Genomic DNA, 14676 nt, shown 5'->3' with positions numbered 1-14676 from the left:
CATCAACAAACAGGGCGGCACAAGATCTCTTGTGCTGTCACAACTGGCACAGGAAATATGGGATTGGGCTCTCCAACACCAAATACATCTCCAAGCTATCCATGTCCCAGGTGTGGCCAATGTGCTGGCGGACTCGCTCAGCAGAGCCCTCTCGGACAACCACGAATGGGAACTCAACCAACCAACGTTGGATTACATCTTCCGACAGTGGGGCCGACCACAGTTCGATCTCTTAGCAACTGTTCTCAACAGGAAGTGTCAACGGTTTGCGAGCCGGCATCCACACAAGGAGTCGAGCGGGAATGCCTTTTCAATAGACTGGTCGAACGACTTTATCTATGCATTCCCTCCACTGCCGCTCATTCCTCGTCTGTTACACAGAATGAGATTCCAACCATGTTGGATAATCCTGATCGCACCCAAATGGCCGAGACGTCCTTGGTTCTCAGATCTTCTTCTGTTCTCTCCGACACACCCGATACAATTGCATCCTCTGCCACATCTTCTCACAATGCAACAAGTTCAAATATGCCATCCGGGTCCCGCATACCTCCAACTTCATGCCTGGAACCTGAGTACAATGAATTTGCACACATGAATATCGACAAAGATTGTAGGGCAGTGCTAGCAAGTGCTCACGCCCAGTCTACCATCAAAACTTACCAGTTAAAGTGGAAGCGTTTCTGTGCTTGGTGCTCCACTAGAACACTAGATCCCATGTGTGCTCAGCCAGAACAAATCTTGCCGTTCTTTTTGTCGCTAGCAAAATCAGGACTATCACACTCCACTCTAAAGGTTTTTCTAGCTGCAATCTCTCGTTTTCGCCATGATGGCGTAACATCTTTGTACTCCTCCAGGATAATAAGACAATTCTTCAAGGGCCTTTTTCGCATGTTCCCACCAATCCATCGGCCCCCACCTTCTTGGCGACTCAACCTAGTTTTGTCTCAGCTGCTTTTGCCTCCATTCGAGCCCATCCATTCTTCCAATCTAAAATTCCTCACTTGGAAAGGGGCTCTGTTGCTTGCTCTGACCTCATCCAGGCGCGTCAGCGACATTCAAGCCTTTACTATACAGCCACCGTTTCTACAATTCTCCAACGAGGCTGTTACCTTGAGAACAAATCCCAGTTTTATTCCTAAGGTTCCCAGTGACTTCCATTTCAATGAACCTATTGTCCTTAAGACTTTCTTCCCTGCACCTCAATCTGCAGCGGAGCGCTCTTTGCACACTCTGGATGTGAAACGCTGCCTTAAATTTTACATTCAACGCACAGCTACATTTAGGAAGACTGATCAATTGTTTGTAGCATATGGCCCAGTGTGCAAAGGACAACCTGTAACTAAACAGACTATCACCAGATGGATATCGTCTGCCATATCCTACTGTCATCAGCGGGCTGGCAAGCCCCTTCCTGCTCCGGCTCGAGCTCATTCCACGAGAGCTGTGTCGACTTCTGCTGCCCTCTTTGCGGGGGTACCTCTGAGACACATCTGCAGAGCTGCTACTTGGTCTAGCAGCCATACTTTTACGAAGCACTACTGCCTGCAATCAACAGATGCCGCGGATGCGGCAGTAGGTCAAGCGGTGCTGCAGAATCTTTTCCGATAAAGGTGAGCCTCTGTTGCTACCCGCCTCCAGTCATAAAGGTTTTGTCATGTTTTGGTTTTTTATTGCTTATTAAGTGATATGATTTGCCAAGACTTAATTTGTATATTCCTTTATGGCTAATGTATGATTTACTGCTTTCTATTCTTATTCAAGCATGTGAATCTATGAAAGACACCCCTAATACTGGAGAAGAACAAAAGTTACTTACCTGTAAACTGTGGTTCTCCAGTATTGGTGTCTTTCATAGATTCACATGCGATCCTCCCCTCAGAGGCTCTCTTCTCCTCAAGCATTTATACCTACTTGTGCTACGAAAATCTGAGGACTTGGGCTTCTGAGGAGAAGGTTCTAGAGGAGGCTACAGCCTGATTGGCTGGAATGTGGACCAACACATAATGACTCTAATATGCTACTAAAGTGAATTCTCCCTTGGGCTTTTCAATGGGCCTATTTTGTTCTATGGTACTTTTTCAGGTTTACATTTCTATTGCATTATATGTATGTATTTTTTATTTATGATATTTCTCATGTATACATGCATATATATTACTGCTATTTATGTACCGTGGGACTCCCACTTCGACGACGGGGAATATTCAAGCATGTGAATCTATGAAAGACACCAATACTGGAGAACCACAGTTTACAGGTAAGTAACTTTTGTTCGTAAGTGAGTTAAAATGTGACATGAGGTACCTGAGATCAATTTATTCTGGTGGTCCCCTGTCACAGTTAAAAACAGTGGGTAGCCTATGATCGCTGGAAATTAGGATTCCATGTGTCGATCCAGGACTACGGATTTTATCGTGAGGTCAACATGTTTCTCACTGTGCCTTTTCGCTGCGATTTTTCAGGACCTAGTGGTTAACATCTATCCTAAAATAACATGACCTAGATAAGTGTCAGTTTAAAAGGTTGTACAACCTGTATTGGACAACTCTTGCCTAATAGTCAAAGTGTCTATGTGTCAACAGTACCCGGTAGGTTTTACTTCAAGGGGGAAGAACCATAGGGGTTTAAGGTTCCTGCTGCCTTGGTCAGCGCCGTCTGCTTACCCGACCTGCCGGGATCCGGATAGTGCTGTTATGTGCCCTCCAGCTTGCGCCACAAGGAGCCCTCAGGAATGCGTTCTGCTTGATCTTGAATTTTCCACTGCACTACTCATTATCCTACCAGGGAGGAGGAGAGGCATCTTAGATTGAGCATTTGTAGACAAGTCAACTACTATATTGACCTATCTAAGGAATTATGATCTGATGATCCCCTATTTGTCATGTTGTCACCAAGAAGGGCTAGGCTGTCCAGAAGAGGGCCTTGACCAGACAAATGATGCTTTGCATTAAGACCCACTCTACCAGGGTAATGTGTGTATATATATATATATATATATATATATAAACAAAGGTTACTGGGAAGTTACAGTTAGGCTCTGATCTCACTTGTACACATAGATTGAAATTCAGCATTTATAATTACCTGAGCTAACTATAACTTAAGCCCCGCAGTGCACTACTTATTATAACCTCACATATTACATCACTCATGACATGGTCATTGACATCACTGCTGCCATCTCAAATGCCATCATCCAGTGAGTGTGTTTTCTAAGAGTTTGACTGCTAAACATATATGCTACGCTACTACAAAAGTTAAATGTGCATGTTAGATGTACTACTAATGAGTGATACTACTTCTAACATAAAAATGTGAGTGGCTGTGTGTATCTGTGTGTGAGTGGGTGTCTGTGTTGCTGTATGGGTGCATGAATAGGTGTGTGAGTGGTTGTGTAGGTGTGTGATTGGCTGTATTGAGTGAGTGGGTGTGCCAATGGCTGAATGGGTGGGTGAGTGAGTGGGTGTCTGAATAGCTATATGAGTTAGTGACTGGCTGTGTAAGTGTGTTGTATGGGTGAGTGAGTGAGTGGCTCTGTGAGCGGGAGCTCAGTTGAATGTGTTGCTCTGTGAATGGCTATATTGGAGAGTGTGACTATCTGAATGACTGAATGGGTGAGTGAGCAGATGTGGGAGTACTTGTATGGATGTGTGAATGGGCATGTAAGTGGCTGTGTGTGTGTGTCAGTGTGTGATTAGTTGTATGAGTGAGTTAGTCTCTGTGTGAAGAGGCTGTATCGGTGAGTGAGTGGGTATGTGAGAGACCGTATAGCTAAATATTTGAGTGTGTAGTAGCTCTATGGGTTAGTGTGTGGCTGTGAGTTGATGTATGGGTGACTGCCTAGTTGTATGATTAGGTGTATGAGTGAGTGAGTATGTGAGTGGCTGTATAGATGAGGAAGTCGATGTATGAGTTGTATGGGTCTGTGAATGGGTATGTGACTGGTTGTCTTGGTGTCTGAGTGGGCATGCAAGAGGTTATATAGGAGTGTGAGTGGGTGTATGAGTGGTTCTGTGGATGTTGTCATCAGTGATGTAATTTGAGATGCCATCAGTGAGGTCCCTGACCATGTCATGAGTGATGTAACATGGGAGGTCATAGCAGTGCATTGCGGGGGTGTAAGTTATAGTTAGCTCAGTAAGTTATACCTGCTGAATTTCTATTGTTTTGTACGAGTGAATTCTTAGCCTATCTAGAATGTCCCTGTAACCTTTGTTTTTTTTTTCTGTGAATTTGAGTTTTTTAAAATTCTGTTTCCTAACTATAATGTCCCTGTTACTGTCGTTTTTTAAGTGAATTTCGTTTTTTTTTTAACTAGTAGTCGCGTTTGCAGAGTGGTGGAGAAAGGGGCTGGGGCCTCTGAAGACCTCTCAGCAATCTCACTGTGTGGGACTTACTGTAGGTAACGGAAGGGTTTCTTGACCACCAGGGACCCTCTGCATCCAAGGGAACTTCATTCTCTAACCAGTAGTGCTCCAGGAGGCGCGTTTGTAGAGTGATGTACAAAGGGGGGCGGGCCACCAACCACCTCTCAGCAATTCCATTGTGTGGGACTTACTCAAGATAACAGAAGGGGTTGTTGGCCCCAAGGACCCTCAACAGCCAAGGGGACTTCATCTCCCAACAAGTTGTGTGCCAGGAAACCCCTTTGCATCGTGGTTGAGAAAGGGTGCCAGGCCTCCAGCAACTTCCCCTGCGGCCGGCCTTTTAAAAAAATGTATATATATTTTATTTGGAGAGTGGGCCTCGCAAAGAACTGGAAAGGGATTGGAAATAAACATAAGCAAGACCAAATGTATGTCCTTGAAATCTCATCTGTCCTTTAAGAAAAACATCCATGTTGGTAATAAAAATCTTGAAATGGTCTCACATTTTAATTATCTGGGTATTACTATAGACTCTGGCGTGTTGTGGAACCCCCAAATAAATCACGCAAAAATGATTCTTACACATGGTGCAAGGGCAGTCTATAGTAAATATCATAAGTATACAATGAAAGCTGTTACGCCAACTCTAGGGATCTACAAGTATAAAACCCGGGCGGCAGCATTGTAGGCTGAGCTGTGGGGCATAGAAAATTCAAGGCAGCTTTACATTGAGAAAAATAAATTCATAAGAAGGCTATTAGGTATATTGATGGATTAACACCCCTTTTTCATGACCTTAACGTAAAGCGGATAGAACATGTTGAAAAATTGAGACCTCTGCTGTCTGGGTGAGGTTGTGGACGATACAGGAGTTGAATCACTATAGAGAAGGCCTTGGAGAAATAATAGCCTAAGACAAACTGCTAACTCTCCCCTCGCTGCGTTATGTCAAAGCATAGTTTGTTAAGCTTGGTTTAAGTGATTATTGGGACGAGCCACAAACACTGTCCCAGAACTCCAAGAAACAGTTGAAACAAATATATTTGGAGTACCAGCTGAACATACTGTTAGATTAGGCAGATTAACAACACAATTTTTGGAATTTAAGCCTTGCCCAGGGTTTGAGGAGTTGTAGGATGCTGTTTATCCTCCCCTGGTAAGAGCAGTATATTTAAAGTTTCATTATGGTATCCTTCAAATCAAAGTCTATACAGTAAAATGGAATACCGATAATGGGCTAAATACTGAATCCCTCTGCACTTTATGCCCTTTAAGCAATTGTAGAAAGTTTTGCACATATTTTGTTCTGTTGCACATTCTATAACAAGATTAGAAAAAGGGGATTCATCCTCTCTGTCAGTTGTTAGGGGTATAGAAAGCAACAGGAAGCTCAGAGTTTTGAGGTATGAAACGCTGCCTAATGTTGTTTTTAGCTTAAGCAGGTATTTATTAGCAGTTGCAATTGCACAGAAATACATTGGTCTAAAGTGTTAACACTTTTGCTCTTTTTAAATAATGGATTTATTGCTTATCTGAATCTGTTTTAATAAAGTTTGAAAAGAAAGCAATTTGTCTCCTCCCTGCTCGCTTGATCGAGAGCAAGGAAACAGACAAATGTTCTGCGTCAAGCAAGCAAAAGCATGTTGTCAGCTCTCGCTTGCTGGAAGCGGAGCGTTTGCTGTGACTTAGCTGAAGTGGTAAAGCTCCCACCAAGCCACAGAAAACCGCTATGTCCCGGGGTGGCACTCCCGGGACTTGGCAGGAGCCGGCCTTGGGGCTGGCAGTCCACAGGGCCATCTGTGGCTCCAGGAGGGGGACCGCGCGGTTGTAGAGGGCCTGCTCCGGGGAGGTAGCGGCCCCCGGGCTGTTCTCGTCCCCTCCATTAAAAAAAATTATATATATATTTTTGGACCCAGGAATAGAGGGGGTAGTCTATGAGGCCCCCTATTGCAAATGTAATAGGCCCTGGATGGGTGGTCCTCGTGCCACGGGGGTCCTGGAGGCCTCCCGATTTCTTTTGTATTTGCCCCAGAGAGGTGAATAACCCGGGTAGATGGCAGTCCCCGGGGCACGAGGGGTCCACAAGATCTCCCTATTTCTTATGAATAGGTGGTGTTCCCCATGGGTAAGGTGGGCCTTTAATTTTAAAATGGTGACCTTTGTTTGTATTGTTGGTATCGTCAACTTTTATACTGAGCTCAGCATCGTTTTAATTATTACAGGCTGAAGATGCCATTACTCCATCAGCTGTGACTCCTTCAGCGTCTGCTGCCTCATCTCGGCCTTTCATTCCAGTGACTGATGACCCTGGAGCTGCCAGTATCATTGCAGAGAGCATGACCAAAACCAAAGAGGTGAATGCGTTTGATTTTATGTGTGAATAGATTGATACAAAATGCTCAGTTCATGATATTAGAATCACCTGGCTTTTTGATGGATGAATGGGCTCAGGTTCAAGGGGGTTTCTACCATTAATGCATTGAATAGCTGAAAACAGAGTGATTTCTCAATTGGATCTTTTAAATTGTTTGAGATGTCACATTGGGTGATATATTTAGTTTAGTATGTTTTTTTGTATAACCCTACAGCTTGGTGCCACCAAGTACTCCTTGCTGATATTGGATACTTCAAGATATTTAAATTGCTCAATCGTTTCAGTAATGTCTAGTTCCAACTACATCTTAGTACTTATTTTAATACTTAACCTCATAGATTGATCTAAAGCTGCTAAGATATGAAATTTACACTTTAATTCCATTGCTCATAGGTTTTTTTAAATCTTTGATTCCCCCTATGTGTAGAGCAAACTTTTGTTGAGGTGGTAGAGGCCCGGATTTGATAACCATATTTTATTACTGTGGTGCTGCGTTTGGTCAGTTCCATAATCCAAACTCAATTAGCTTGCTCCAGAAAATGGACAATCCAACTTTCAGTGCCTGCAATGGAAATTCTCCCCTGCCTGACTCCCACATCTGGTGATTTAATGTTTCTCTGATTTTCTGTGAAAATCACCCTAATCATACATACCTTCAGCACCACCAATTGGAAGTGCTCCATAAATCATAACATGGTAAGCACTAAAAAGCCCTGTATGCTGGTTTTCTAACAGTTGGGTACATTCCAAGGAGGACAGGTATGTAGGCAACTCTCTGGGCTATGTCAGAAAATTGAGCCCATGTACACCCTTGCCCATACCTTTAATTTAATAATTATCAGCTTTGTGCAGCCAAAATTAGTCAAGTGCTGGAATCCACCTAGTCATACCACCATTCCTTCATTTCTCTATTTCTAAAGTTTTCAGTTCTGAGCTGTGAAACCTAAAGTGACTCTATAATCTAATAAGTGTACATGTTGTGGGAAAGCCTTTAGCTAAGTGTGTTGCTTGTTACTCTTACCTGAGAGATGGGATGTTGGCAGTAACCTTCTAGATCACCTCACCAACTCTTGCACAGTGCTTCTAGATATTCTAATTCCTGCCTACATGATACAAACATGTTGGAACCCAGTATACATTGCTTACCTAAAATCGTTTAAGAGCTGGTACATATTCTAGACATGCTGAAGGAAAATGTGTCCAAACATCCAACCAAGATTAGGTCAGCTTTAAAAGAGAATAGCCTGTTTCACAGTACAGCAATTAAAGTCCAAAAGAGTATTTTACAAGTAAAAATCTTCAAAGCATTCAATGGTTCAAGAACACTTTAACACAGTCCAGAAGCTGTTTGACCTGGCAATTTGCAAACCGAGTGCCACAAAGTAGTATTTTGTTGTATGCTAGCAAAACACATAAGTGGTATTTTGGCAATTAATTAAATGCATTGTAAAGTGTGTTGCTTTTTGTGTAGCCAACTCATCTCGAGTGCATTTCCTCTGCATATATGTTACAGAAACCCAGGCTTTTTCAAAAAAGGCCCTTATGGAGCCCTTCTAAAAAAATGCAGAAACTTACCACGTTACTTTTTACCATATGTTTAGATGTTTTTTGGAAAACGTAATCGGCTTGTATTCTTTGTTTAGTCAGGGACAATAATTAAGATGCTTGAACCATTGCAGGACGCTGGTTCTGTATATACTATACCAAAGTAAGGTATAGTGTCCAGTGGATCCCCAAAGGATTACAGAGGTAGAAGTAGATAATACCTTACTCTCTACTTGTGGTAGTGTGGTGGAGCAGTAAGGCATTATCAGAGGGTAGTGTTTAGCATTTATTGCCCATACTCAGGCAAGAAATATCACACACTCAAAGACTGAGCTCGGACTAATTGTTTGTATCAAAACTATTTCTTTGTTGTATTTTATTTAGAGAACGAAGCAGGACCTGGTATAGTTTAAATTTGATTGTACTTTTCAAGATAGATTTTTAAAAAGCAACCTGTAGAAATAATTACTTTTCTACAGGTTTGTAAACATTTGCAATTACAGTTGTAATACTTTTCAGGATTACTTTTGATTACTTTTTTTACTGAGTGTGATATGTCTAGATATCACATTGGGACATTTCCTGGATAAAAGGTAGCTAAGTCAGTTTTTCTCAAACAGTTTCTTGGGTTTTCATACACTTTTTGACTATACACTTAGATCTTTTTCCATAGAAAAACAGTCAATGCAGTTCTATGGGAGAATATCAGATTATTGGTTTAAAGGTGAGTAATTGTTCTTGGTAGTCAGGTTTCTGGGGTTAGAACAAGGGTTCCCCCAGGATCTAGGATGCACTCAGAGCACCCTCAGCGACACTAGGGCGGCAGAGTGCTGAGGCCCAGTGTTCTCCAATGGGGGATGGGGGCTTCCGGTTGGTGGCTACTCACGGGCACGCCACTTGGATGTGGGAGCAAAGCTCCTAGTGTTTAGCTCAGGGCAAAGGGGGATCTGATTTAGCACATAAGATGCACCCACAGCGGCACCAGCTCAGTCCAGGTAGTTTTCCTGGAGGAACCAACAGCAGGGTAGGCAAGTTGGAGGGCTCGGGACGCAGGTGCACCTCGGGTCCTCTTCTCAAGGGCGCAGGGCGGTCGATTGCAGGGGTGCCTTTTGAGGCCAGATTTCACCTTACCGGGCCACTTGTGGTTGGGGATTGGTGGGGGGGCCACTGTTCAGAGGCTGCAGGCGACGTCTGGGAGTCCTGGAGGGGTCAACCCAAGGTGGACTTGGACTCTGGAGCCCTGGGGGACCTTGCTAGGACCGGTGGGCCTCTATACTCTGGCCTTAAGCATCTGCTGCAGGGGTGGTTCCAGGTGTCTGGTTTCTTTGTCTTCAGCAGGCTATGAGTCTTTTTGGGAGATTATTCTGAGCAGAGCTGCTGCTCACAGGAGTACCGGTCTTTGTTGAGTCAAGGCAACTTTTGGCCCGGGATCACTGGAAACTGCAGATGGGCCGGTAGGGCTGGGGCCAAGTCAGTTCTTCCCTGCAGTCTCCTCTGATGGCCGTGTTCTTTTATCCTTCTTCGTAGGTTGCGGGAATCTGCCTTTGGGTTCAGTGCTGTCCTCTAAATACTGTATTCAGGGGGCGTTCAAGGGTCTCAAGGTCAGTAACCAATGGGCTACTGACTTTAGGGTGACTACACCATTGATGTGCTCACTCTACGTGAGGGAGTGGACACAATCCCTAACACTGATTGGAAAGTGCCTGCCATCTGCAAGATGGCGGGCACTGAAGAGTGGGCTTCACCTCAACTCCCCCACCTGAGGGGTGGGGTTGACAGAGGTGGGACACCTTCTGGGCTGTTCTATTTTTTTCCGCTTGTCCTCCCGCAGAAAAGGGTTAGAGACAGGAAGGGGGCCTGCTGCTGATAGCAGGAAAGGCTGGGGGATGTGTTACAAAGGCGGCAAGGCCTTTGAAGCTCCACTGTCACAGATGGCTCTTCCTGACCTGGGGACCTGTGACCAACTCTGCCAAGGAAAGGCTTTGTTTCTGGGCCCGGTAAGTAAAGGTTCCCACCCCAGGGGTGCAGAAACATGTCTTGTGGTGGCAGGCTGGTGTTTACCAGTCAGGGAACCCACCAGAGGCTGGTCGTTTTTCAGGAGGCATCTCTAAGATGCCCTCTGAGTGCATGGTATAAATCCCACACTGTCTTCAGTAGGGTTTATCATACTGAGAAGTTTGCTACCAAACTTCCCAGAATTCAGTAAAGCCATTATGCTGCTGTGGAGTTCGTAATGACAACCTCCCAGACCATATACTCTTTGGCTGTACTGCACTTACAATGTCTAAGAATGGACTTAGACACTGAGAGGATACAGTGCTCATGCACCTGTACCCTCACCAGTGATATAGTGCACCAGCTAGAGGGGTGTCTTATCTATACCATATCAGTGGGTTGAAGGCATGCACACAGGTATGTGTGCCATGTCGACTCTTTACTTTCCTCTGCACCAAAACATGCAGCCTGCAATGACCGTGTGTGTGTGTTAAGATATGGGACTTCTAAAGGTGGCACAATATGTGCTGTAGCCCTTAGAGGCCTTCCCTGGTCACGGTGCCCTTGGAACCCATGGTACCTTTTACAAGGGACTTGCATTTAGCCAGAGAGGTGCCAATTGGGGGTACAAATTTACAGTTTTGGTAAAGAACACAGGCCATGGGAATCTGATTGGCAGGGACCCATGGTATATCAAGTCAAAGTGCATCAGACATCTGACAAAACGTGTGTGTGTGGAGGGGGGGGGGTTACTGCATCAGAAACCCACTTTCATACCGCCATGATTCAGGGAAATCTGGAATCTGTGCTTCTTTATGTTAAAAATGTCACTTTATTTTTTCTCCTTGACAAAAGACGTTAAAGTGGGAAGGTGGTCTGTTACATTTCCACTTACACAAATTTCCCTCTTCAGTCTGGATCTTGCATAATATCAGGTATCAAAATTCCCCTTCGTGATGACTTGAACAACATCCTGGCTGTGACATACGCAAAGAAAGTTGTATATGGGGCATAGGACACCATTATTATCTTTTGCTATTGGATTGGTTAAAAGCTGTTGTGGAGGATAACAGAAGCACCACTGATAAGTCTCATGTCATTTATGACAAACAAGTCTCTGGTTGTATCTGTTTTACCATCACTATCATTCCCAGTGATGGGCACTATGGGATCCTACAAGTGCCCATGCTATTTAATAATTTTCAACACCAGAAATGTTGGTGGCAGAGCATGGTGGCCAGGAGCAAAGTTGGAAGACAGCGTACTGCTGAAGCTCCCTGTGACTATCAACCACTAAATTGCTGTTGATCCAATACTTGCACACCTGGAGCATGGTATTTTATGTGATATATTTGCAGCAAAGGAACAAGCCAGAGCTTTCCTTGCTCATTTATAGCTCCATTATGTTATATTTAGTGTAAAGGAGATCCATGCAGGAGCAGACAGCTGGGCAGAGATGCTTCACGGAACACCTGCACGCCTATATGGACTGAGCCTGATGACCTAATTGGATGAGCTGCAGCTGTACCAGATTCAAATCAAATCAAATCAAACAAACTTGTAAAGCACCCTACTCACCCGTAAGGGTCTAAGGCGCTGGGGGGAGGGGGGGGGGGGGGGGATCGCTACTGCTCGAACTGCCAGGTCTTGAGTTGTTTCCTGAAGGAGAGATGGTCCTGGGTCAGCCGTAGGTGGGTGGGGAGGGAGTTCCAGGTCCTGGCCGCCAGGTAGGAAAAGGATCTTTCTCCGGCGGTGGCTTTGCGAATTCGTGGGACGGTGGAGAGGGCGAGGCTGGCGGATCGGAGCTGGCAGGTGGGTGTGTAGCATGTGAGGCGGCTGTTGAGGTATTTGGGTCCCATGTCGTGGAGAGCCTTGTGTGCGTGGGTGAGGAGTCTGAACCTGATCCTCTTGCTGACGGGGAGCCAGTGCAGGTCTTTCAGATGGGCGGAGATGTGGCTGTGACGGGGGATGTCCAGGATGAGTCTTGCCGAGGCGTTCTGTATGCGTTGGAGTCTTTTCTGGAGTTTGGCTGTGGTTCCAGCGTAGAGGGTGTTCCATTAATCCAGACGGCTGGTGACGAGGGCCTGAGTGACTGTCTTCCTGGTTTCGGTGGGGATCCACCGGAAGATCTTTCGGAGCATTCGCAGGGTGTTGAAGCAGGAAGACGAGACGGCGTTGACTTGCTTGGTCATCGTGAGGGAGGAGTCCAGGATGAAGCCCAGGTTGCGTGCATGGTCCGTTGGCTTGGGTGTGGTGCCCAGGGCAGGGGGCCACCAGGAGTTGTCCCAGGCAGAAGGGGATGGTCCCAGGATGAGTAATAACGTCTTGTCTGAGTTCAGTTTCAGACGGCTGAGCTTCATCCATTCCGCGACGTCTTTCATTCCTTCCTGGAGGCAGGCTCTGGCGGTGGTGGGGTCGTTGGTGAGGGAGAGGATCAGCTGGGTGTCGTCGGCGTATGTGATGATGTTATGGTTGTGTTGGCGTGCGATGGGGCTCATGTAGACGTTGAAGAGGGTGGGGCTGAGCGAGGATCCTTGCGGGACGCCGCAGATGATTTCGGTGGCCGAGGATCGGAACGGTGGGATGCGGACTCTCTGGGTTCTTCCGGCGAGAAACGAGATGATCCACTCCAAGGCCGTTCCTTGGATTCCGGTGTTGCTGAGGCGCTGCATCAGGGTGCGGTGGCATACGGTGTCGAAGGCTGCTGAGAGGTCCAGGAGGATGAGGGCAGCTGTTTCCCCGTTGTCGAGCAGGGACCTGATGTCGTCGGTTGCTGCGATGAGTGCGGTCTCTGTGCTGTGGTTTGCTCGGAAACCGGACTGCGAGGGGTCGAGGAAACAGTTAGTCTTGAGGAAGGCGGAGAGTTGTTTGTTGACGGTCTTCTCGATGACTTTGGCAGGAAAGGGGAGGAGCGAGATGGGGGCGGAAGTTCTTTTTTTTTTTTTTTTTATAAAACCTTTATTGATAAACATGAAAATACAATAGCAGTCATATAGCCACTTCGTGTCGGCTGGCAGCAATTCCAATATCATATCAGGATGAAAGAATACACAGCCCTTCAGCCGACAACCCTAGGGCCCGGCGGCAATTAACCAGTCATAGTATGTCATACTTCACTGTACAGGAGGAATAAGGTTTTGATTTTATATTTTGAAAAAACCCACCAACCCAAAAAAAAAAGAAAATAACTGCAGAGGCTAAACGAAAGGCAGAAACATATGTGATCCTTCTGGGGAGTGGACACCAGATCCACAACTGTACATAGTCAACAATAAGAGCATCCGGGAGGGGGAGAAAGAGGGAACAAGAGGTAGCCAGCAGCACAAAGACAAAATCTAGACTAGAAGTAACGTCATGCTAAGGGGATTGTAGCACCTCCGGTGGAGGCTCAAAAGGAGGGGTACAAATTTCACCACGATATTGATTCCACAGACTCCATACCCTCCCCCATTTCTTGGGCCTGCCCCGAGCAATGTAAATAGTTTTTTCGCGAAACATGCACCAGTCCATGTTCCTAGACCAGGCCGACAGACTCGGTGCCCTAGCCGACCCCCATAATTGTGCAATGTCACGCTTGGCAATCATATTACCCAAAGTGGCCCACTGCGTCTGGGCCACATTATAATCATTGGGCTCCCACACATTTAAGAGACACCTTTGTGCCTCCGGCAAAAGCGAAACACCCGTCACCTCAGACATAACACCATGCACACAAGTCCAAAAGGACGCCACCGCAGGGCATTCCCACATAATATGAAGGAACGTACCCACCATACCAAAACCACGTTTACACAAATCATCTGAGACATACCCCATACGCAACAAGCGAGGACCCGTCATGTATACTCGGTGTAGGATTTTTAACTGCACCAATCTCAGCCGGGCCGAGATTGCCACCTCCTTCGGGGAGGACATCGCCGCCTGCCAGTCTTCATCATCGAGTTCCAGTCCATCGCCGGTCCAAGCCGCACGGAGCTGTAGAAGAAGGTCCGCCCGATCATTTATCAGCTTTTTGTATATGAGGGAGATTGTACTGTCCGGGACGTGTCCATCGAGTACTCTGTCCTCCAGGGGTGAGGATTCTGGAACGGGCGTGCCAGCCGGTAAAACAGAGGAAAGGGCGTGACGGACTTGTAGGTATCGAAAGTATTCTCGAGGACCAAGTTTAAATTCTAGCTGCAACTCCTCAAAGGATTTTATCTTGTCCTTCCGCCAAAGGTCTCCCACCTTACTAATCCCAATAAGGTCCCATTTATCGAACCCCTTAGTCGTCCACAAATTGCCCAACCTCTCAGCAGCGTAGAGTGGAGTCGCTCGAGTGAGGGTATCCGACCAGCCCATTGCAGCATTAGCGTTGTACCAGACCCGCACCACAACTCTGGTAGGCCCGGT

General features: G+C 46.0%; 1 protein-coding gene across 5 annotated transcripts in view; it reads left to right on the top strand.

Moving 5' to 3' along the window:
- HERC2 (HECT and RLD domain containing E3 ubiquitin protein ligase 2) overlaps positions 1-14676 on the top strand; it is a 1676463-nt gene that overhangs the window by 1088354 nt on the left and 573433 nt on the right. For all 5 annotated transcript variants that reach the window (XM_086934186.1, XM_086934185.1, XM_086934187.1 and 2 more), the window contains exon 68: positions 6593-6724. In XM_086934186.1, coding sequence (XP_086790312.1) covers positions 6593-6724 — 132 coding nt within the window. The remainder of the gene's footprint in view (positions 1-6592; positions 6725-14676) is intronic.

The sequence above is a fragment of the Lissotriton vulgaris genome, chromosome 8 (assembly GCF_964263255.1).
Source record: "Lissotriton vulgaris chromosome 8, aLisVul1.2, whole genome shotgun sequence".
NCBI lineage: Eukaryota > Metazoa > Chordata > Amphibia > Caudata > Salamandridae > Lissotriton > Lissotriton vulgaris.
The sequence above is the reverse complement of the archived record's forward strand: the minus strand, read 5'-3'. Positions and strand labels throughout refer to the sequence as shown.